The 23,198-nt window shown below is 44.7% G+C and overlaps 2 protein-coding genes across 4 annotated transcripts in view; one reads left to right on the plus strand and one right to left on the minus strand.

Annotated features, from left to right (window-relative positions):
- Nucleotides 1-6,506: 6,506 nt before the first annotated feature.
- Nucleotides 6,507-17,425, plus strand: C15H12orf76 (chromosome 15 C12orf76 homolog). 2 transcript variants are annotated; one of them, XR_009534510.1, is made up of 3 exons: nucleotides 6,507-6,654; nucleotides 10,807-11,013; nucleotides 17,345-17,425. XR_009534510.1 is itself a non-coding variant. In XM_060118598.1 (2 exons), the coding sequence occupies exons 1-2, from the start codon at nucleotides 6,522-6,524 to the stop codon at nucleotides 10,890-10,892; spliced, it is 219 nt and encodes a 72-aa protein (XP_059974581.1). In that variant the 5' UTR covers nucleotides 6,507-6,521; the 3' UTR covers nucleotides 10,893-12,072. The 2 variants fall into 2 exon arrangements, 1 of the variants encoding a protein (XP_059974581.1); XM_060118598.1 differs by lacking the exon at nucleotides 17,345-17,425 and having other exon boundaries at nucleotides 10,807-12,072.
- Nucleotides 14,547-23,198, minus strand: part of ANKRD13A (ankyrin repeat domain 13A) — a 41,659-nt gene continuing 33,007 nt past the window's right edge. For both annotated transcript variants that reach the window (XM_060118596.1, XM_060118597.1), the window contains exons 9-15: nucleotides 22,729-22,790; nucleotides 21,848-21,978; nucleotides 21,039-21,196; nucleotides 20,217-20,330; nucleotides 19,036-19,196; nucleotides 17,413-17,480; nucleotides 14,547-16,566 (exon numbers count right to left, since the gene is read on the minus strand). In XM_060118596.1, the coding sequence (XP_059974579.1) occupies nucleotides 16,371-16,566; nucleotides 17,413-17,480; nucleotides 19,036-19,196; nucleotides 20,217-20,330; nucleotides 21,039-21,196; nucleotides 21,848-21,978; nucleotides 22,729-22,790 (890 nt within the window). In that variant the 3' untranslated portion in view covers nucleotides 14,547-16,370. The remainder of the gene's footprint in view (nucleotides 16,567-17,412; nucleotides 17,481-19,035; nucleotides 19,197-20,216; nucleotides 20,331-21,038; nucleotides 21,197-21,847; nucleotides 21,979-22,728; nucleotides 22,791-23,198) is intronic.

Genomic DNA, 23,198 nt, shown 5'->3' on the forward strand with positions numbered 1-23,198 from the left:
AAGATAGCCTTTGTTAGGCCAAAGAGGTGACTCATCTTGGATCCCTGGATGGCTTTAGGATGGGAGTGAAACGCCAACTGCAGGATTGGATGGTTGTAACCTCAAGCCAAATTGACCTCCAGGGAGAGGGGAGGGGGCTAGAGATTGACTTCAGTCATTCGGCCAATGATTTGATTAATCGTGCCTACCTAATGAAACACCAGTAAAAACTCTGGACACCCGTACACATTGGAACCTCCAGGACAGTGAACACGTGGTGGGAGGGTGATGTGTTAGGACTCCACAGGGAGGGGACATGGAAGCTCTGCATCCAGAACCCACTTAGACCTCACGTGTGTGTATCCTTTATAATAAAACTGTAAGTGTAAGGATAGTGCTTCCCTTAGTTCTATGAATTGTTTCCAGGCAATTATTGAACCCCAGTGGTTGTGGGAACCCCTAAATATATAGCAGTCCATCAGAAGTGTGGGTGGCTAGGGATCCCCAAATTGCATCTGGTGTCTGATGGAAGGAGAGTCTTGTGGAGGACTTTGTCCTACCTTGTGGGATCTGATGCTAACTCTGGGTGGTGAGCATCAGACTCACATTAATGTATGCCCAGATTGGGGGGGACACAGAGCATTTGGTGTCAGAAATGGGGGATCCACTACAAGGACCCTGACCCACTGAGACATGTGGTTTGGGAAGAGAAAGGATAAAAAGGTGGCGGGTGAGTATGTTTTGATTCCTGGGTGGCCACAAGGTCATTTACAGTATGGAATAGCAGTTGTGCTGCAGTCCCTTACTCAAAAGTGAACAATAGAGTTTAGAGATGACGGACCCAGCTCCTGGGGTTTTGGCTCACTGGATGCATAAGAATTGTAAAATAACAAGAAAAAAGTTCAGTATGTAGTCCACTGGTTACTGTTATCTGTAATAGCTAAAACTGAATTGAAAGAAAGCTCTGAGTCAGATCTTGATGTTGACAAAGCTCAGATTTTGGACAGGAGAGAGGACCTCTGAGACCTCTGGTCATCAAAACGGTAGTCCAGGTCGAGGATGGCAAAATGAAGAAATTACTGAAACCAGGAGGTAGAGTGTGCAGTTGTCTCATTTTGTGGATTGATATCATCAGCTTCCTGAAAAACCTGTACTGAAATGGCACATGAGAGGATTAATGTGGGGGCTGTGTCTTTGGCTTTGAAGGCTGCACAGTGGAAGAGTGTGTTTGCTCTGATCCAGGACCCACATCTCACTACGGAACAATCACAGAAGGCTGTGCATGATTCAGACACACCAAAGGTTATTCCCAACAGCCCTGTGGGCTGGATAAAAGGCCCTGTGAAGTCTGTTTCCCCTGAGAAGAAAGACTGTCTGACTCCCCCTATAAATGCCAACTGGTACATCTCAGATGAAGCAGCTGAAATGCTTTGCACACAAGCCATGCTACACTGGCTTTATGGAGATCAGGATTTTAATCCACAGACTATGCCCCTTACCCAGGACATGGTTAAGTGCTGTGATTAAAGGGCCTCTTTTGCATGGACACGCCTTGTAACCTAACTGCTGCCAAGTCAAACAGCACCCCAAAATGATTTATGAGACTTTTCTGTTTCCCCTTATGGGTCTTATAGATGCTAATTAAACAATGGCAAAAGGCAGAAGGGAGAGTCAAGGGACTCATCCCAGCAGAATGGAAATCTTTGCATGGTTTTTGAGGAATGGGATGAATAAAGTTGACCTTAATGGCATTGAAACAAAAGTCTTAATGGAGCACCATCAAAGGATGAGTGGACCAATGGGACGTGGGTCCTCAAACATGTCTTTCCACTCTATTTAACCCAGTTTGGAGCAATTTTAAAAGTCAGGAGGCAAAGACTACAGTGAGAAACCCAACTGGGAGTCACCTGGGATGACAGTCAAGCAGACTCACCTAGATAAAGACTGACAAAGGGGCCAGTGTATCTTGGCTCAAGGCTCTGCTGGGGGACCCAAAGCCTTATGCACATGAGTGGGTGGAGTGATTGGGGAGGGAGGAAGGGAAGTTTCCTGGGCTCCTTGACAAAAGAACTTCATGAACTGTGTAGCACCCAAATCTGTGTGTGAGACAGGACCTCAAAGAGCCTACAATTAAACTGAGAAAATAACAGAAATGCATGAGTTAATCGGATTCAGGTGGAAAGTTTGGATGAAAACTGGAATGATTATGCACGCTCTGTGTGAAGTGGCTGTGTCTGTTTTACCTGAACATATTATGGGGATGGATATTGGGTCTGACTGAGGAATGTTTCCCTTGCCTGGCATAAAACAGAAGGCACAGAAGTCCACTCTTCAAGCAATACTAATTGCTAAATGGGAAGCAGTAAAAATATCAGAACCTACAGAGTATAAAATAGAAGCTTAAGTGTTGGTACAGACAAATTCTCGCTACAGGAGACCCGTGGAGAGTGTAGGCTGGGGTTTATGGCAAAACCCTGTGCTCCCCTCCCAGTGACCACTGCTGGGATAACGGACTAGAGAATTTCCATAAGAGGAGCAATTATTATCTTGCTATCGGACATTAACTGACTCTGCCCTACAATTGAAGGACATAAAATAATCTTGAAACCTGAAATACCCATAATATCTTGGGTGATAGCAGAGGGACACTCTAATAGGGAGGGCAATGCCCAGATGAGCTCCATAATAAAATGGAAATGGTTTGCACAGGAGCATGCTGTGAGGGGACTGCAAAGACTTGTTCAGTGTATTCGTGGGCAAGTACACTCATTTTCTCCAGGACTGACTTTGGAACCACATGCGGAGCTACTGATTCCATTGCCACTTGGGCCAGTGCCCTATAAACAGCTCTTGACTGACCAAAAAAGAGTGGCTTAGCTTTCAGATGACAGTTCCAAGATGAAGAGATAGTTTCCTGTTTGGAAGACCATCACTCTGATCAAAGAAGGTAAAAATAAACTAGCTCCATGCCCCTATATTGCATGCTGTTTGGGTTTTTACTGAAGCATGGGTGGTGACCAATAGCTTGGCCATATGGTCAGGCCAAAAGGCAATGGAAAACTGGCCTATCAGAAGGATGCCCAGATGGCGCATGGCCCTATGGAAATCACTATGGAAATTTGAAGACTGAATTAAAGTAGGATATGTCAATGCACATCAGAAAAACCATTCTTCAGATTTGTAAGATGACTGGAATCGATGAGTTTGGATATACTAATGTGCTTGCCTGAGGTGGCCTCCTCGGTCCACGGACTGTAGAAATGGACTGAATCTGCATGCATTCCTCTTGTACCCTGAGACACAAAATGCCAAGAACTGTTCTGTCGACAAGAGAGACACAGACTGCTGATGGCCGTGGAATAGATTCCCCAGGGGGAAAGCTGGCAAGTGGATTACACTGGACTAATGCTGGGGCCCCAGGGGGCTAGACCTAAGTCCTGACAGGAATAGATACTGACTATGGACTGGAGTGTATGTTATCAGGTGGTACATGCCAATGCTCACACTACAACAAAAGAGTCAGAACAGAAGGTCCTGCCCCGAGCAACACAATGCTCATCCTCAGAGTAATGGTTTGGTAGAGAATTGGAATAGGCAATTAAAGCATTGATTTGTCTAAAACGGGGAGATAGAGGCATAACAGACTTGCTTATGTGCCCTCACAAGCGTTTGCACACTCTCACCGTGACAGGCACCAAAGGCATTTCCCCACTAGATAGATCCTTCTGCTTTTTTGGTGGATCTGAGGGAGAGGGCGTGGGAGAGGATGCTGCTTTGACTATGCAGTTCTTCCCACTGGGGGAAGATGATCGTATGATTATATGTTTTTCTTTTCCTCACCCATCGCCTCAACTTTCTTCCCCTACCTGATGTAAATAGTAGTCACAGGACTGGGCTGTAACTACAATCAGAAGCAGGCATGGGTCCTAGGCAAGAAGTTGTAACTCTACTTTTACACGTTTATGTCAATTTTCCTAATTGAGTCCTGCTTTCACTCCCTCCGCCAAAATGCGCGGAGCAACTAAGCCCGCGCCCCGCAACTACTGAAGCCCTCAACTAATGAAGCCCGCGTGCCCTAGGCTGCAACAAGAGAAGCCACCACAACGAGAAGCCCGGCGACACAACAAAGAGCAGTCCCTGCTCTCTGCAACTAGGGAAAGCCTGCGCACAGCAAAGAAGACCCAACGCAGCCAAAAAATAATAATAATAAATTAAAATAAATTTATGTTAAAAAAAGTGTTTAGTCCTAGATTCCAAATGGTTTACTAGTTGTAGGAGTTAGTTCCTGAGTCTTAACACAAATTTTGGAAGGTCATTTATGTTCCTTTACACAGAAATCCCCCTGGCCAGGGACACAGTTCTCTGGAATAGAATTGTGACTCAGTGTCATCAAACAAACAGAAAAAAGATGCAACTTTCAAAGTGCTTGAAGTAGATGTACTCAAAATGATGGAGGGCAAAAGTTGCCAAGTTGATGGCTTTAAAATTAGAATGTTGATGAAGCTAAATCTCACCTTGTCTCAGGACACAGGAGCATAAACATGATTCTGTTTGAGGAAAATGAAAAAGGCAACCTTGATTAACAATAAAAAGGACAAATGGTACAGGAGAGGACAGCTGCTTCCCTGCTCTAAATGTAGGTGAAAATATACATTTTGAAGCTGTATTTTAAATATATAACTTTCTTGGAAGCCAGTCTCTTGTCATTATTTGACACTCTACTTCTGCTGGGGTTTTAACATTTTGAAAATGCAATCTCAAGTGCCCAAGTAAGAAAAGTGGTCTAAAAGGACATGAAGGTCATATGTGGAATTCCTGTTTCATGTCAACATGCACTGAAATGAAGTAAGGACATGAGAGGGAGGAGGTGAGAGCAAAGATGGCTGGGTCCTACTTCAGCTGAAAGGACAGGTCAACAATTGAGACAGTCACTCCCTTTGCTAAAATGGTTGGGATACTTATTCAACTCAGGTTTCTGCAGGTCTACTATGTCAGGATCCTTTGGGGTGAAAATCACAGCCACCTGACTCAACAAAGAAACTAAAGCAAGAAAAGAAAGGAAGGAGGGAGGGAAGGAAGGAAGGAACGAAGGTAGAAAGGAACGAAGGGAAGAAAGAAGAAAGAAGAAAGAAACTTACTGGGTCAAGTGACTGCAAAGTCTAGCCCAGGTGTCTGGGGCTAGATGCTCAATGTCATCAGACTTCATTTCCATCTCTGCAATCATCTCAGAGCTCCTTTCTTCTGTGTTGGTTTCATCGTCTCAGCGAATGGTAAAATATGCAGAACAATACCTAGGTCAACAATACCTTGACCCAGGTATTATTCTGTGCAGCACTGGGCCAAACACTTAACTAAGCTGTTTCCTCATTTACTCAGCCAACATTCATGGAACATAATATGCTACTCTTCTAGGCTATGAAACAACAGTGAGTAAGAACAAATCTCTGCCCTCATGGACCTTACATTCTAGGATGATAGCAGGTACCCAATGCCAATTAAAAATTGTCTCTCGCCATCTGCCTCTACGAGGATGACGTCACTAGCCACTGCAGTCACTGACCTTCAACACACCCTGAAAGGAGTTCAGGGAAGAGATCAGGAATGTGGCACACTGTGCTCTGGGAAAAACTGGCAGAACAGGCCTTCAGGTAGTTAGATCTTTTTCAGGAGAAGACTTTATGAGCCCAATTTCTTGCATCTTAAATCTAAGAAAGCACTAAAATCATTGACAGAGACATCTGCTCCTCGTGACTAGCAGCAACCTTCTGCCAAAACGTGCGCTTGATTGCACCTATCCCCCTTCACTAAAATCATATATATAGCAACCTGCCCCCCCCCACCTCTTCAGAGCAGTTCCTCAGAGCTATCTGAGAGGCTGTCTCCTGGGCTATGGTCCTCATTTTGCCCCAAATAAAACTTAACTCACAACTCTCACATTGTGATTTTTTTTTTCTCCAGTCAACATCACAAAATAACAAAATGTAGGTTAAATGTATAGGGTAAATGGGGAGAAGTTAAGAGGGGATGAAAGAGGCAAAAGAGTAGGGAGTGTATATATCGAGGGAGTGGAAGGGCTGCAATTTCAGAAAAAGATGTCCAGGTAAAGACTCCCTGAGAAGATGGCATTTGTAAAATAGGAATACAGTGTCTATTTCTCAGGCCTGTGGTGGAGATTTAGTAAGAAAATGCACGGATTTGTAAAATACCTTCGATAGGTCCAAAATGGACCTAAGAAACCTCTCTGGAAAGAGGCCCGCCTAGAACTCAAAGAAAGAGGGAAACTTCGGTCAGGGTGGAACTGGGATCGAGGCGGACGTTGCCGCGATGGAACAGTGATCCCCCTGAAAATTGGCCCGGGCGGAAACGTTGGTCTGGAGGAACGTGGATCCGGGAGGAAGCTTGGTGAGGGCCGAACTCTGGCTGGGGCGTACAGTTACCCTGGCAACGACGCGCGCCCGGTGCGACGGAAGGCGATGCGCGAGAGGTAACAGGGGTGGGGCCTCCGGCGGAAGTGGGTAGGTCTCCACTGCTGGGTAGGGAAGATGTTGCGTTCAGTTTCGCGGTGGCTTTGCCTCGGACTGTGCAGCCTCCTGCTGGGACAGGCGGAGGCCCCGAGCCCCGTGGAGCCGCCGGAGCGGAGCCGGCCGTATGCGGTGCTGCGTGGGCAGAACCTGGGTGAGCGGCCGCGGGCGGGCGGGCGGGCGGCGGGGTCGGGTCTGCGCTTTTGCCGCTCCAGGCAGCCGGAGCTTCGCACGCGCGGGGCGGACGGCGGGGGCCGTGTGGGGGAAGGCGGTGCAGGTGCGACCCTCTCTCTCCGAAGGCCTGGGACAGAGGCCTGAGCTGCGGTTCAGCGGAAGGCCTGGTCCTCGGTGGGCTTGATACATGCTGGTTGCGTGAATGACCCGGGTCACTATCTGGGTCCCCTCCTCTGTGGCTGTGTGGGCCCAAGCTAGGCAATACGGCGCATGATATGTACACCATCCCCTCTTCTTTTCTAATAGAACTAATAGTCATAGTCATAATGATAACTGGCATTTGTTGAGCATTTCCTATATACCGTGTTGTACTAAGCACTTTGTGTACATGAGTTTATTTCAGCCTCACAGTAAGTTAATCAGAAAGGTACGGTTTTCAGCCCTGTTTACAGATAAGGGAAGTGAAACTCAGAGCGGTGAATTTCTTTGTCCAAGGTTACACAGCTAGGAAGTGGTGGAGGCCAGTAGGAGAACCTAAGTTTTGTGGGGCTTGAAACATACCTTTTGGGTGGATGTCATCAGCGTGCACATATATATACACACATACATACGTACATATGGGCGTACATGGCTTTGGAAGGGGCCCTGGAGCTTAAAGCTTGGCAAACTTCACAATAACTCTGCATCTTGTTCTGCCAAAGTCCTTTCTTCGCGCTGAACGTCATTGGTATGTCTGTATATCTGCAAAGCTGCTACATAGTATTGTTTCTGGATTACCTTGACTCTCCATGAACTCATTGTCTGTCATGTATTGACCACTTACTGTGTCCATAGCACTCTGCTAAGTGGTTTCCATACATTATCCTGCTTAATCCTTCAGAACAGGATTTCTCAACCTAGGTACTACTGACATATTGGACCAGATGATTCTTTGTTAGGGGGTGGGGAACATACTATTCTGAGCACACACTGTTCTGAGCGCTGTAAGATGTTTAGCAGCGTCCCCAGCCTTTACCCACTAGATGCCAGTAGCACACCCCACTCCCGGTCCAGATAATCAAAATGTCTCTCGACATTTGCCAAATGGATTTTGCCACTGGGGCAAAATCCCGCTGGTTGAGAACAGTACTATTCAAAGTGTGGTGGCAGAGCAGTGAAGTCTGCAAACTATTTGTTAGCTGCAAAGAGATGTCTTACAGCACTTGAGATTGTTTAGAAATTTAACGGTTTGACATTGTTGCAACATCCAAGCAACTCTAAACCACTTCTAGGTCCCTAACCCGGAATGCTTTCTAGGTAGAGGGAGCTGCTAATTAGTCATACACAGTAGGGCTAGGTAGTGGCCTGGGACAGATTAAAAGTTACCAAAACTAGTCCTTTACCACAGCTTTGTTTGAGAAACACTGCCCTAGACCATTCTGTGCAGTGGGTATTTTTATCTCCATTTTTAAAGAAGAGGAAACAGACACAGAGAGACTGTGTAACTTCTGTAAGGTCATGTGGCCTGTAAGTGTAGACAGGAACCCAGACAGTCTAACCCCAAACCCTGCATTCTTGACCACTGTTCTGCACTGCCTGTCTTGGTGGTAATAACGGCTTTCATTTATCATGTGCTTATTATCTGTCCGGCACTGTGTTGAGTGCTTTTCATGTAAAATATGAAAAAATGTTTGAGCTCTAAAATGAGATTTATTTGAATAAGATACATTTTTGACAGATAAAACAGTAATGATGTGGATATGCTTTTCTAATTTTCCAATATTTTGGTTGGTTGACAAACAAATGTCACAGAAGTATTCCAAATAAGAGTTGGAACTGCCAGGAATATTGTAGAAAAAGTTCACATGCAGTGAAAAGCTGGATCAAATGTCTTTTGGGACCCTTCCAAGGCTAAGATTTTCGGATTCTTTTAGAATATGCCGGCCACTTTAATTATTATATTTAAAACAATAGATTCCATGTGACAGTGTTAACTCAATCTTAAAAAAAAATGCAGTATTAGAATAGTTCCAAAACACTACAAAAACATTTCACTAGAAATTCACTATTTTAATGACATTAATATTTAGGCCTTGTGAGATGGGTTTCATCTGCCCCATGTTATAGGATAGAGAATGAGGCTCAAAAAGGGGAAGTGACCATAAGGAAGGACCTAAGTAGTCTTAACGGCTCTGTCAGGGCCTGCCATTCAGGCAACTAAAGGGAGGGAGTAAAGACAATGGTGAAGAGTGGGAGATCAAGGCCCAAAAGTATAGCTATTCCAGTGGATATCGTGTACCTAACAACTCTTGGTTTTAAGCTCATTTTTTGTATTTTTAAAAAAGACTTCCATTCTCCAATTCTAGTCCCCTGCATTCCTGCTTTGGAGATTTTTGTTTTTGTTTTTGTTTTTGTTTTTGTTTTTTTTTGCGGTATGCGGGCCTCTCACTGTTGTGGCCTCCCCCGTTGCGGAGCACAGGCTCCGGACGCGCAGGCTCCGGACGCGCAGGCTCAGCGGCCATGGCTCACGGGCCCAGCCGCTCCGCGGCATATGGGATCCTCCCAGACCGGGGCACGAACCCGTATCCCCTGCATCGGCAGGCGGACTCTCAACCACTTGCGCCACCAGGGAGGCCCTTGTTTTTGTTTTGTTTTGTTTTTTTAGAGCCTTTCCAAAACGCAAAAAAAATTGATTTAAATGGAATAAGACAGCTTTAGGTCCAATTGTAGTCAGAGCCTTAGAAACTCATGGAATTCTGAACTTTAAAAATTAGGGCAGGGGCTTCCCTGATGGCGCAGTGGTTGAGAGTCTGCCTGCCGATGCAGGGGACACGGGTTCATGCCCCAGTCCGGGAAGATCCCACATGCCGCGGAGCGGCTGGGCCCGTGGGCCATGGCCGCCGAGCCTGCACGTCCAGAGCCTGTGCTCTGCAACGGGAGAGGCCACAACAGTGAGAGGCCCTCGTACCACAAAAAAAAATTAGGGCAGGGACTTCCCTGGTGGCACAGTGGTTAAGAATCCACACGCCAATGCAGGGGGACACAGGTTCGACCCCTGGTCTGGGAAGATCCCACATGCCGCGGAGCAACTAAGCAACTTATTTATTAAAATAAATTAATAAGTTTGTTTAAAAAAAAATTAGGGCAGGTATTTAGGTAACAAGGGCTATTTTGAGATATGACATCCAACTCATGTAAGTCATAGATTTTGTTTAACAGAGACCTTTTTTTAAAAAATTTATTTTTGGCTCCATCGGATCTTCGTTGCTGCACACAGGCTTTCTCTAGTTGTGGTGGGCGGGGGCTTCTCTTCATTTTGGTGCATGGGCTTCTCATTGTAGTGGCTTCTCTTGTTGCGGAGCACAGGCTCTAGGCACGTGGGCTTCAGTAGTTGTAGCACATAGGCTCAGTAGTTGTGGCATGCAGGCCCTAGAGCGCACGGGCTTCACTAGTTGTGGTGCACTGGCTTAGGTGCCTTGCGGCACATGAGATCTTAATTCCCTGACCGGGGATCGAACTCGCGTCCCCTGCATTGGAAGGCGGATTCTTAACCACTGGACCACCAGGGAAGTCCCAGAGTGATCTTTTTTTCCGACTAAATCAGATCCTGTTGCTCTTTGCCTACAGCCCTGTCTTTAAACTTAGAATAAAATCCATGTTTCCTTCATTGTCTACAAGGCCCTGCATGAACTGGCTCCAGCCTTCCTCTCTGGCTTCATTCCCTGCCTTTCTTCCTTAACTCCTTCCTTGCAGCCACACTCGCCTCCTTCCTGTTCATTGACTTTCTGGCTTGTTCTGGCCTCAGGGGCTTTCATTAGCTGATCCTTGGGCATGCAGATCTCCACATGGCCGGCTCCTTCCTCCCATTAAGTCCCCAGTTTGTGTGTCCCCTCCTCACTTGCTTCCTCCATCACCACTCCCAGTACTCTCACATTACCGTTTTCCTCACGGCACGTAAAAGCTGCGTGACATGCTCTCATTTACGTTCTCTCCTCACGTGCATGGAGACACCCCCAGAAAGGGTCTGTCATGGCTGCTTCCCCCACACCTGGCACAGTGCCTGGCACCCAGTGGCATTTGGCATATCGTTGTCAGTGGACAACTTACAGAACCTGAAGCTGCCGTTAGGAGGTAACCTGTTTTCCTTTTGCAGTGCTGATGGGAACTGTTTTCAGCATCCTGCTGGTGACCGTGATCCTTATGGCATTTTGTGTCTACAAGCCCATTCGGCGCCGGTGATGGCCAAGCCAGCCCTCCCACAAGCCTTTGGGAGCAGAATAAGTCGTGTTGCACATGGGTCAGTGGAGAAGGTGGAATCGGAACTTAACTGCTTGGAAACAATCATCGATCTGGACAGTTGGTAAATGCTGAATGATTTAGAAAAAAAACATCTAGCCATTATCTTATCCTAACACTGTAATGCAAGTATGTGGCCACTTGAGCCTGCTTCTCAGTGTTTCTTTTTATTTCCTGCTGTACCTGTTGAAAGTAAGACCTGAAGCTCCAAAGTTCAGTGTAAAGATGGAGTGTTCACGAGAAAGAAAACATGACTTTGTGAGTGACGTAAAATCCACACTGGAAAGGAATAATCATTAATGCTTGAAAATATTAAGAAGCGTAAGACTTAACATGTAGACATTCCCTGCTTAAGAACCATTTGGTCACAACGGGTTAAGAATCCCAAATGTTTTTAATTATCCCGGGTTGGCCTAATTGCCCCGTTTGCAAAGCAGTGTCAGCTGTGGGGAACATAGGCCGCCACTCCTCACTCTGCACGGAGCTCTGCACTCAGACGCCCCCACTAAAGTCGGGGTCACACCAGCTAGGCCTGTGACCACGGGCACCCTTGGGCTGGGAGGCACTGGGGGTGGCTGGAAGTGTTAGCACTTGGCCCATCTGAAAAAGAATTGGTCCCATTCAAACACGTTGATCTCCTTGTCCTGCACTTAAGTCTTCCCAGCCCTTGGCCTAGAAGTCAGGGCAGCTTTTCTGATTCGGAATCTAAAAGAGACTCAGCAGGACCTCTTTTCTGCCCTGGGTAGGGAGGGGCTACAGAAGTGCGTGTTCACTGTGGCGGGTGGGAGTGTGTTTACACAATTTAATTTCAACTTTGAAAATGCTGCTATTCATTTGCACTGTTGGTGAACTGGAATTTTCCCCCATGGAAATACTTTCGGACATACCGTATTTATTTTAAGGGTGCTAGGTTTAACTTTGTTGTTAAATTAAAATGCTTATCTTGTTTGTGCTCCATTCAAGCACAGCACTGATTTTTTTTTTTTTAACAACCGGCACTTAATGTGAAATAACTGATGTGGGATACAGTAACTGACTTAAGGATTTTGTTTGTAACCCTAACACTGAGCCACTGAAACGTGCTTTTGAGCAAAATGTCCATTAAAACTAAAGTAAAATCTCATGTGCTGTTTTATTCCTAGTAATTATTTTCCAAGCGTTTAAAAATGCAGGTGTGTGCACATGTGCGCACACTTGAATCTGATTTAATCTCTTGAGGCACTGTGAAGTGGAATTTTAAATTAATATGTGAAATAACATTACTGCCCCAAGGCAAGCTATTGATTATTTCAGAAAACTGACTGTCAGTAATCTCTCAGGCTGGGCCAGGGGCCAGAAGACCTGGATTCTTGTCCCAGCTCCAGTTATAAACAGGCTTAACTTCTCTAGAGCCTCAGTTTTCTCATCTGTGAAACAGTGATATACACACTTTATCTTTCTTTATTATAGTAAGGATCAAATGATGTGAAAAGTAACACAGATGGAGGTGGGGTCACCACAGTTGGCCTGTGCCTTGGAAGCCTGTGGTTATTGACCGGAGGGAGGAGTGGCAGGGATTCTGAGACTCTGGCACGGACAGGGTTAAGTCCCAGGAGCCCACATCCCCGCCTCATCTGGGACGCCATGTTTTGATATCTGCCTAAAAACTTACTGCCATTTTTAGAATTTTAAAAGGAAACGGTAAAAAACTTGTCAGGCCCATAAACCTTGTGACCTGCCGTTTGCCCAGTAATCACCAGCCAGGTAATTGGATCATGTTCAGTTTTCTGAAACAACCTTGCAATAGTTATTCCACATACAGATCCAAAACCCAGCCTGCGTCGTCATCCCAGTGTTACCGTCTGTTTAAGTATGAGATTTCAGTCAAAAGTAGGACAAAGAATAACCTTTGTAGAAAAAGGCTTATTTCAGAGAAATGAGTAAAGATGAAAACATCAATTCCAGGAGCGAGAGAGCCACAAACTGAAAACTTTTATGCACCAGAAGTTGACCAACTGCTATTTTCAAGTGGAATTATTCTCCTGACCTTCATCTTCAGGAGTGCACAGGGGCAGTGGCTGAACCCTAGTTTTCCTAAACTGAACTGTAACAAACTGTAACAACATGTCCCCTAACAAACACATTCGACTAATTTACACCAATCATAAAAACAAGTTATTTTAGCAAACACTATCTTAACTTTCTTTAAAGGTGAGATTAAGAAGTCTGCAGGTGCTGCTTGAGAGTAGGGGCTTGGAGTCTTATTAGTGGATTACAGTTTTTCCCACAGAATCTCAATCTTATACCCACACTCATTTCTAGACATGGGCCTAGCTTGGACTTTGAACTCCATCATTCACGGCACCGCAGCCATTTGAAGTTGCTGTAGTCCAACTCATCATCTTTGATGTCATCTGCATGCAGGAGGAAACTGGGACCAAGCTGGTGGTTATGGTCTCTTTCCTGTCATTATTTAGAGCAGACTTTGCCCTGACACCTCTCATCAAGTATGGTGTGATGAGCTTGTTTGTGGAGCAAGTATCTTAGGAACTTTGTTACCCAGTCAGCCCTCTGTATACCACATCCGTGGATTCACTGAACCACAGATCAAAAATATTTGGGGGAAAAAAACATTCCAGAAGGTTCTGAAAAGCAAAACTTGAATTTGCCTCACACCAGCAACTATTTACATTAGCATTTACATTGTATTTATATCTATTTATATAATTTACATTGTATCAGGTATAATATGTGATCTAGAGATGATTTAAAATATTCAGGAGGATACAGTAAGTTATATGCAAATACGATGCCACTTTATAAGGGACTTGAGCATCCACAGGTTTTTGGTATCCATGGGGCATCCTGGAAACACGCCCCTGCAGACAGTGAGGGAGGACTGTACTTAATTCCCAGCACTGTCTTATGTGTAGAAGTTGCTCGATGAAAGTTTACTGCTGGTAGTGGTCCACCCAAGCTTTAATAAACCCTGAAGATAAAGTTAGAAACTATTAGTTTAGTGAAATAAGCCGTAGGTATGGCTTGTCTTGACCTAAGAAGAGTAACAGTTTTCACAATGCTCAAAATATTGCTTACTTCCCGCCCGCCCCACTCCCCCCCAAAAAGCAAAGCAGATCCTTAACAACTTCTGGAAATACCAAGGCCTCATTTCTAGAACCCAAACATTTTTTACTGGTCACTGCCTTTTTTGTTTTATTACCAACGTATTTAGGTGTACGGCAAGTCCAGGAGGCTGAATCATCACCTGAACTTCCAAGAACAGCCTCACAAAGCACTTTGGCTTCAAAGGAGAGAGCAGATTTACTGTGATGAAAGAGATCTAATGTTGGCTTGGCTTCCAGCACTCCACAGGAGACAGTCCCTCTCCAGGGCTGCAGAGGTGCTCAGAGCGGCCCGATGCTGGCTGTGGAGTTTCCATTTGAATGGAGTAGCGTGTGGGCTTGTGGACTGTGACTTGGGCAGGACGCTGAGAGGAGTGTGCCACCTTTGTCACCCACGAGCGAGGACTGGGAGGAATTCTAATGTTCCAGTAACATACATAACAGGAAGGGACTAGAAAAATGTGAAGAGAAAAAAAGACTCAAAGGCTGTCTAGAATATTGTACGAGCACCCTCTAAGGAAGCAGTCTTTATTTGTATTTTAAGAGTGAACACATATCGAAAACTGCTGTGACGGTGACAGAAAGTTCAGTCCCTTGTTAACTGACCTCCTGGGGAGAAAGCCAAGACATGGGGAAGCAGAACAATGGAATGCAAACAGATTACCTCTGTTCACCTTAGTGAGTAAACGATGGGGCCTAACTGCAGCCATTCCCAAGGTGTATCTTGGCTCAAGGTAAACACCAAGTAAACAAAATGCCAACTGTGTATCTGAAACAAACATGATGCTGCATATACTGGCCTCGTGTGCAGAGAAGGAATTTTGGTCAGACCATGAAAAGAAAGGCAGGTGGTCATATGGAATCAAAAGCACAGTTCTTTGGGAACGTTTCATTGGCAACGCTAACTGTATATACAGCCGTTAAATGGAACGGTAGTTCCTGTTTCCCTTCCCATCCCCAAAGCAGCACAACAGACAGGAAATGGACGCAAAACAGAGGAGGAGGATATTGTTACTAGGTGATTTCAGTGCAGCCTGTAGGAATGAATCCATGGGCCGGGCTGGAGTGAGGGTGCCCTCGGCCGTATTCCCCAGGTTCTCTATGTTGTGCGGTGGTTATTTACAGAAGGGTTAGACAAAATAGTTAACTACTAAGGGTATCCAAAAAAGGCCTGAGAAAATCTGGTTAAAATGTATAACCTTGTATTGCTACTGATGGGAGTAGTCGTTTTTATATCTTTTAAAAATAATAAAAAGATTCTGTTAAAAAATATATTCATCCAGAAAGATGTTGATTTGAACTCTAAAAAGTAACATAGAATCATCATTTTCCCTTTTGAATACAGAGCCACTGAGTTCCGTTTGTAGCTCCCTTTCTAGTTTCAAGCCCACCCCTTCCTCTCAGGTGCGCCCAGGGCATGCAGTGAGGTCTTCCTAGGCCTCTGCGTGGAGACCCTTCACCAGAGAAGGCCTGGAACACACCCCTGGTTTGGTGATCCTTTGGTCAGCCTGCCCACTTCAGTAACAAGCCTCGGGCTCTCCTAGCTGCTCCTTCAGGGCCGGGATTAGCTGCCTTGGATTTAGCCTGGAGGATCCTGCTCTCAAAGGAACTGCCTTTACAAATTCAAATCAGATCCCTCAATGTGGAGTGAGGTGGTTTGAAACCATTGGTAATTTTTAAGGCTAAGGCAACATCTGTTGGCATCTGTATATCTTAATTTGATGCAAATAGTTAACCCTAATATAAAATAGATCCTGTATTTATCTCCTCTCTAGCTGGGTGTGGAAGGAATGGAATAAGGTGGGGACGGAGTAGAACAGTGACAGTGCCCTAGAAACCCTATAGAAAGGTAAAAATAGAAGAGCAGAACGGCACAAATGATCCATTTCTTTGGTGAACTGTACAGAAGTGTCTCCCAAGTTCTCATACACCACACTCTGCAAAGGCTGCTGCTCTCGTATATAAAAGCACCCTGACTCCGCAAGAACTTGTTTTGTTATCACTCCTTGATAAAAATTAATGTACAAACCTTCGGGGTGGGATTGGGGATTGGGTTTTTATCTAAAGCTGGTAGTAAAAACGTGACCTGCAAGCCAGTACAGCTATGGAAAGTGACGACACTCTCCTCCCCTCAAGCCTGGAGATGGGGCCGCTGGCCCCCCGCCCCTTCACCGGGGAGCGTCGCGGATGGCCCCGGGGGGGCCCTGGCCCCGCACCTCTGTGGAAAGCAGGGGACGGCTGCCGTCCGCTGCTGCATCGTGTGAGGCGCAGTGCCTGGGCCCGCGTGCGAACAGAGCCTCCGGGAGGGAGGCGGGAAGGACTACTTGTCGGTGAGCGACAGCTGTAAGACCTGCTGCAGCTCCGCCTCCTCCTCCCGCAGCCGCAGCTCGTGCTCCTCCAGCTCTTTGGCGGAGAGCTCCATGGCCAGCTGCAGGTCGCTGTCAAAACGGCTGGTCTCACTGGAGGCGCCGGGGCACAGGCCTTCAGAGCCGGAGGGGAGGCTCTCCTGGACAGCCCTGTGTGAGAAAGACACGGGGCAGAGAAACAGTGTTTTAACATCGTCATCGTGGCAGCAGCAGCCATATTTCTTAACTGCGGACCTGGCGCGCGCCGAGCGCGGCGCTTCCTATCCCCTCTTGTACACGACGCCATCGATCCCACGTAACTCTGGGGGTGTAGGTGCTGGGTGCAAGTACATACCTGCCCGAGATCACCCAGCCACTAAGTGATGGGGCTAGGAACTGAACCTGGATCTATTTTAAAGCAAAACCCAACTTCTTCAACAGGTTTTCATATGTGCCCAGACTACAGGAAAAGGCTTTGTAAAATGAATCTTTCCAGTTTAACCCCCTTTAAAACGGATAATCTGGGAACTCCCTGGAGATCCAGTGGTTAGGACTCCAAGCTTTCATTACTAAGGGTGCAGGTTCGATCCTTGGTCTGGGAAGTAAGATCCCACAAGCCATGTGGTGCAGCAAAAATAATAATAATAATAATAATCATCTAATCATCTCTGTAGCCCTTCCCCAAAGTGGCACCATCCTTAACATTGTATAAACTTCCCACTGATGGCACCTAGACCCTCTGTGATCACACGTTCTTCGCAGAAGATCAGACCGATCAGAAAACATTTACTGGGTGCCTTTCTGTCCACGGCAATGGTTAGTGAACTGGTCAGCAATTCTATCACCAGTTCCTGGAAGCTCAGCCCCCGAGAGTTCAGAGCTCCTTTTATGAGGAATTGCCACAAGAGGAAGCAAGAGAGCTGACACTGTATCAAGTCTCTCTTGCCAGGCCCGCTGTCGTGTGTCCTAAGCGCCTGTGCCAACCTCGGGTCAATCATCAAGAGTCACATCAGTCACCTCTCGTCCTGGGCATCACAGGTATGTGCCTGGCCAGTCCCTCCACTAGAAGCTGGTCCTGAAAGCTCCTAGGAAAGACATGTGACAGACACGAATACCCCTTAGAAGGAATAAACTGTTGTACTGATAACAAAAGGAAAGCAGCAAGAACAAGATTAAGAATATTTACAAGTCCGTTATCCACAAAGCTGTGTGAAAAATTAATAGAGACTGGGGTTATCTCTAAAATGACACCCAAATGTCAGATAGTATATAGTCCACTACCCTGCTTGATTTGATATCAAGTATGAGAAGGTGGTAGCTGTCAATCTATTAAAAACAACTCAACCTCAGGCAAAGTTTCAATGAACAAAGCAGATAATTCTTCTAGAGCAAGATTGGAATACATAACTCATTATTTGTCATCTTTGGCTACTCCTCTTCTCAAAATTTATGGCCGATAAGGTTTAAGTAGCTATTGGGGGAAAAAATAAGCTCACTTATAACAGGGAAAGGAAACGCATACTGGATTAACAGTGATGGCTAGGAGAGGGAAGCCTCTCTCAAGGGAAACATGCCAGCACTGGGGTCTGGCCCTTGGCCCAGCAGCCTCAGAAAACAGAATGGCTCTAAGAACAGGTCCATGGGAGGCGGGGCTCATGTTACCCAAGCTGAGACTTCAGAAAAAAACAGGATGCCAAAAACCTCAGCTGGGGGGTGACTGGAGTGTGGGTACCATTCTCAAAGCTTAACGGCCCCATGACGGCAGGTGCTGGGGCTGCTTCATCAAAGAACTCCCAGCACCTGGCACAGAGTCTGGCACAAAGCAGGCACTGTGCAAACGTCTGCCGAATGAACGATGGAAGGACAGAAGAAACCAATGAACAAACAAATGGACAACAGGAGCCCAGGACCACACCAAAGGGCAGTGGAGGGAGAAGCAGATCCCACTCTAGTAGAGCAGGAAGCCACAGAGGGAGGGGATGGAGGAGTTATTGTCCTCAAGCCCTGGATGGTCCCAGGAAGGTGAGGCCTTGAGGAAGAACCACATAGGAAGACAAGAGGCAACTGTTCTCAGGCTGGTCTGTTCTCTCGTTAGTGCTCAAGAGTTTGGGATTATGCCCCTTACCACAGAATGAAACATCTGAGTAAAAAACAATTTTAACAATGAATCAACCATCCTTTTCATCACACACTTATTGAGCAACCACAACGCAATGACTGGTCTTCATTGGGGAGGAAGTTGGGATTAAAATCCACATACCTTTGTGTGAGACTACTGACACATAGATAACATTCTGGGGAAAATATGATGGCATAAACTAGCAAGAATTTACTGTTTCACCACTGGGAAGTTATATAGCATGCTCCGAAAGATACAAGATTATTAGGTACATCAGTGAGTATAAGGAAAAGACAAGTCTGTCAGGCTCTATCCTGTGAGTGATGCTGACTGGGGCTATGCAGATGGTCTCATATAATAAGCTTTTATAAAAGACCAGGTACATAAAATATAAAATAACCCACGTAAATACCATGAATATGCCAAACTTTTCATTTAGATAAGTCTGTCAGGTTAGCCAAAGACTGAGGCCAAACTGAGGCCAAGCTTCCAAGCCCCACCATTTATTCTGATAAATGCACCTGGCTTCTTCTGGACTCCAGTAAGCTCTGCTGGATGGCAAACTGCATTATCTCATAATCTTCATCCTGCAAATACACGTTTCTGCCGTTGTCTTGAACGTGGTAAGATTCAGGAATTTCAAACACAGATTGATCAACCTCAAAGTTTGTGAGAGTGGAAGCTGAAACACAAAAGGTGACAGTACAGTGCCCGAGTTAGTAAAATAAATTTCCACTTCAACTTTTATAAAAATTTTTTTAATTAAAAAAATGAAAAAATTAAAATGATTAAAATCAAGGTTGGCTACTATGTAAGAGAGATTTCAAGGAAGAATAATCTTGACAGAGAAAAGTACTGGAATACTGTTTTTTTCTTTTTGCCTTCACTTTTTTTTTAGTAATAAAATGCATAGTCACACAAAAAATAGACAGAAGACTGTAAAATGAAAAGTGAAGATCTCTCTCCCTACACCCTGTCTCCTATTTCCAAATTCCAGAGGTAACCAGTGTTTACTTGTGGGTCCTTTGAGGAATGTGATGTGTATGTGTATATATCACACAATCACACCAATGTGGGTTTTTTCCTTATTATGAAATATAGTAAATATATGAAAGAAGATATAAGATATCTGTAAACTTAAAATAAAAATGATAATAATAAAACAAAGGCCTGTATATCCCTCAACTGGCCTAAGACACAGAACACTATTTTACCACAATAAAAAAAAAATTCAATTACGTTTTGATATACTAGCAATGAGTAACTGGAAAATAAAATTAAGAAATAAGTCCATTTAAAATAGCATCCAAAATCTGAATTGGATTGATGGCAAAGGAGCCTGAGGAAATTTTGGGAGGTGATGGAAATGTTCTGTATCTTGCCTGTGGTAGGGGTTACGTGGGTGTATACATTTGCCAAAAGGCATTGAACCGTCACATTTAAAATGGGAGTATTTTAATACATACACGTTACACCTCAATAAAGTTGTTTTTTAAGAACAGGCTGTCTTTTTAATTCGAGTGGGGTCATACATATTCTGCAAATTGTTTTTTTCATTTAATTGAAACTAAATCTAAAATTTTCTTTCATTCAAGACAGAGATCTACTCATAAGATACTCTAATTTCAAACTGAATAATTACTATAATGACTAAATGTATGAGTTTTTTTTAAAATCACATAATCCAACTTTTTTTTTTTACCTGAATCAGATGGGGTCCCTTCCACATTTTGAGATACAGTTTCTTCAGCAGTGCTACAGCCATTAACATTTCCAAATGTAATCCGTGCATTTAAGACATGAAACAAGGGAATTTCTAATAAAATAAAAGCTTTTATAAATAAACTTTACTGAGAAGAATAACAGCCAGCATTTACTGAGCGCTTGCTATGCTGGTACCATGCCAAGTATTTTTTATAAGTATGATTTCATTTAATCATCATAACAACCCTTCCCAATATACAGATGGGAAAACTGAGATTCAGAGAGGTTAAGCGACTTCTCCTAGGTCACAGTAAGTGATCGAGTCAGGATTCAAGTGGATACAGGATACAGGAGCCAGGATACAACTATCCAAAATGTAAATTCTTCACAAGTAATATGTATTATATGTGGTATCACGCAGACTAATTCAAGCCCAGAAACATATTAATGTATCAAAGGATCTTAGTGTCAATTGTCTTCCTCAAATAATAAGTTTAATTTGAAGTTTCACTTAAGTAAGGTTTCATATTAAAACAATGAATGTGTCACGTTTTTATGCCTTTTTCATCTGTCAGCACCAACTGTAAATAGAATTGATGGTGGGGGGGCGGGGGGAATCTCCTAATTTTAATATGCAAAATGAACTAAGAATCATGACACTTCTTTAAACCAAATTAAACTAGAGGATAACTCTGCCCTCCTCCGTTAAGTCTACTGTCTGCTTCTTTTGCCTCAGGTGCTCCAATTCCCTGAAGCACACTCTGTCTCTCGCAAAACCGGGCAGAACCTATGGGCGCTCCTGTGGTTTACTGAACGGTACCTATTTTGACAGGAAATCCAGGTGGGAATTCCAGTTTGATGAAGTCTCTCAGTCGGGCAAAATGCGCGCTAGTTCGGGCCATCAGGTCAATGATGGGGATGACCTGCTCCACGAGAGACAGAGGAAACTCCTCACACATCCACAGCATTGCTTTAAACCTGCCAGATTGGATGAGAAAAGACTGAGGCCATCTCCCTCAGACAGGGAGACTGCGTTACTTCTACGCAGTAGGCTAGACAACGTCAGCTTCCTTATGCCCCACGCCCCAGCCTTCCCAGTCATCTTACCTCCCCTACGTCTGAGCTGGGAAGGGATTAGAGCCACAGAGAACTCCCATCACCCTGAAATCGGGCAAGCAGGGGAAATGACCTGCGCTACAAGCCTTAATCGATAGCAAGCAGGAAGAACTGGTAGCTGGTGGAAACCATTTCATTTAATCAGCTGAAGCTTGTTGGCAGTTAAAAAAAATAAATAAGGAATTCTTATATCCAATCTATATTCTATTTGGAGAAGGTCGAATAATAAGATGGGCAATCTACTGTTACCTTTCATCAGATAAAGTAATTTTTGTTTTGGGGGGGTTTTTTTTGCAGCATGTAGGACCTTAGTTCCCAGACCAGGGATCAAACCTGTGCCCCCTGCAGTGGAAGGGTCTTAACCACAGGACCGCCAGGGAAGTTCCAGTAATTTGAAATTATTTTTAAAGGAAGGGAACAGAGGAAGGACCGAACATGACACTGGAAAACAGCACGACTTCTGAAATAAACAAGAATCCGTTAAGTTGACAATGGCTGCTGATTCTCTCTTACTTTTGTGTTCTAATCGTCAGCTCTTTCGGCCTTCCGATGTCTCTGTCCTTCAGATCAAACTCTTTGTTGAAGTACTCATCAGGCGTGATGGCTGTGGGGTTGTTGGCGGTGGCACACTCTGTGGTGAGGTCCTGCCGAGCCAGAACTCAGGGGAGTCAGAAATGCCAAATGATGCTGACAAGTGGAGGCCTAGGGCACCTAGCTTCTGAGGTGGACATGTTAACCAGCTACAGAGCAGGAAGTTCTATTCATTAACTTTTTTTTATTAAGTTAACTGCACAGAACAAGAAAATTGACAAACAGATTACCAAACTACATGACCAAGTCTAATGGATTTCTCCATTTCAAATCATTTCTCCACTCTCCTTTTATCTCCTGATTATAGAAAGGAAAAAGAGAGACAGACAGAAATATCTGAAAGCACATGGGATCTGGAAGATTTGGAGTTCAAGTTCCAGCTCTGTCCTTCTTTAGCCTGTGACGTTGGAAAGGTAATTTCATTTTTCTGACCCGCCGTGACCTCCACGGCAGCAATTTCATATGGTTATTGTGAGGACTGAGAAAGAAAATGTTTGTTCAGGTGCTCTATTAAAATATAAAGTCCTGAATCCTTTTTTCAGTTCAATTTTTATAGAGAGGGCCTAGTTTAAAACAGGAGAGAAAGCAGCTGATTTCTATAATCACTACCTGCCTCTAAAATCTTTATTTTCAAAGACTCATTCATCTTGTTCTCTTCCAAAAGAATATCTCAGATTCCAGATGGGGAGTACTTTTTAGCCTTTTCAAATCGAGTGGTCTGCTCAGGATTCAGTAAATGCCACCACAAGCAGAGGAAAGTCATCTCCTGTTAAACCGTGCCGGAAGCTCACGCTTCGACTTACCCCTTGAGCACTAAATTGGTGTTCCACAGTCCCCAGCAAAGACTCCAGTGGGTTCCTGTCCGCTACAAAGGAGGGAAAAGTTGAATGTCGAATATTATACCTTAATTATGATTACAGAAAAAGATTCTCATCCTACCTTCATGTTTCTCCATCATGCATTAGGAAATCCATCTATGGACAGGCCAATAAAATCATCCCCAATAGCCATCAGCTAACTTATCCTTTTTTGTTTTCGTTTTTTTTTTTTTAATTATTTATTTATTTATTTTTGGCTGCGTTGGGCCTTTGTTGCTGCACGCAGGCTTTCTCTAGTTGTGGTGAGCGGGGGCTCCTCTTCACTGCAGTGCACGGGCTTCTCATTGCGGTGGCTTCTCTTGTTGTGGAGCTCGGGCTCTAGGCACGCAGGCTTCAGTAGTTGTGGCATGCTGGCTCAGTAGTTGTGGCTCGCAGGCTTAGTTCCTCTGCGGCAT

Source organism: Mesoplodon densirostris, chromosome 15 (genome assembly GCF_025265405.1).
Source record: "Mesoplodon densirostris isolate mMesDen1 chromosome 15, mMesDen1 primary haplotype, whole genome shotgun sequence".
NCBI classification, from domain to species: Eukaryota; Metazoa; Chordata; class Mammalia; order Artiodactyla; family Ziphiidae; genus Mesoplodon; species Mesoplodon densirostris.

Coding starts and splice junctions, on each gene's coding strand:
- C15H12orf76 (XM_060118598.1), top strand. CDS start 6,522: ATGTTGCGTTCAGTTTCGCGGTGGCTTTGCCTCGGACTGTGCAGCCTC. Junction 6,655..10,806: donor GCTGCGTGGGCAGAACCTGG/GTGAGCGGCCGC, acceptor TTCCTTTTGCAG/TGCTGATGGGAACTGTTTTC.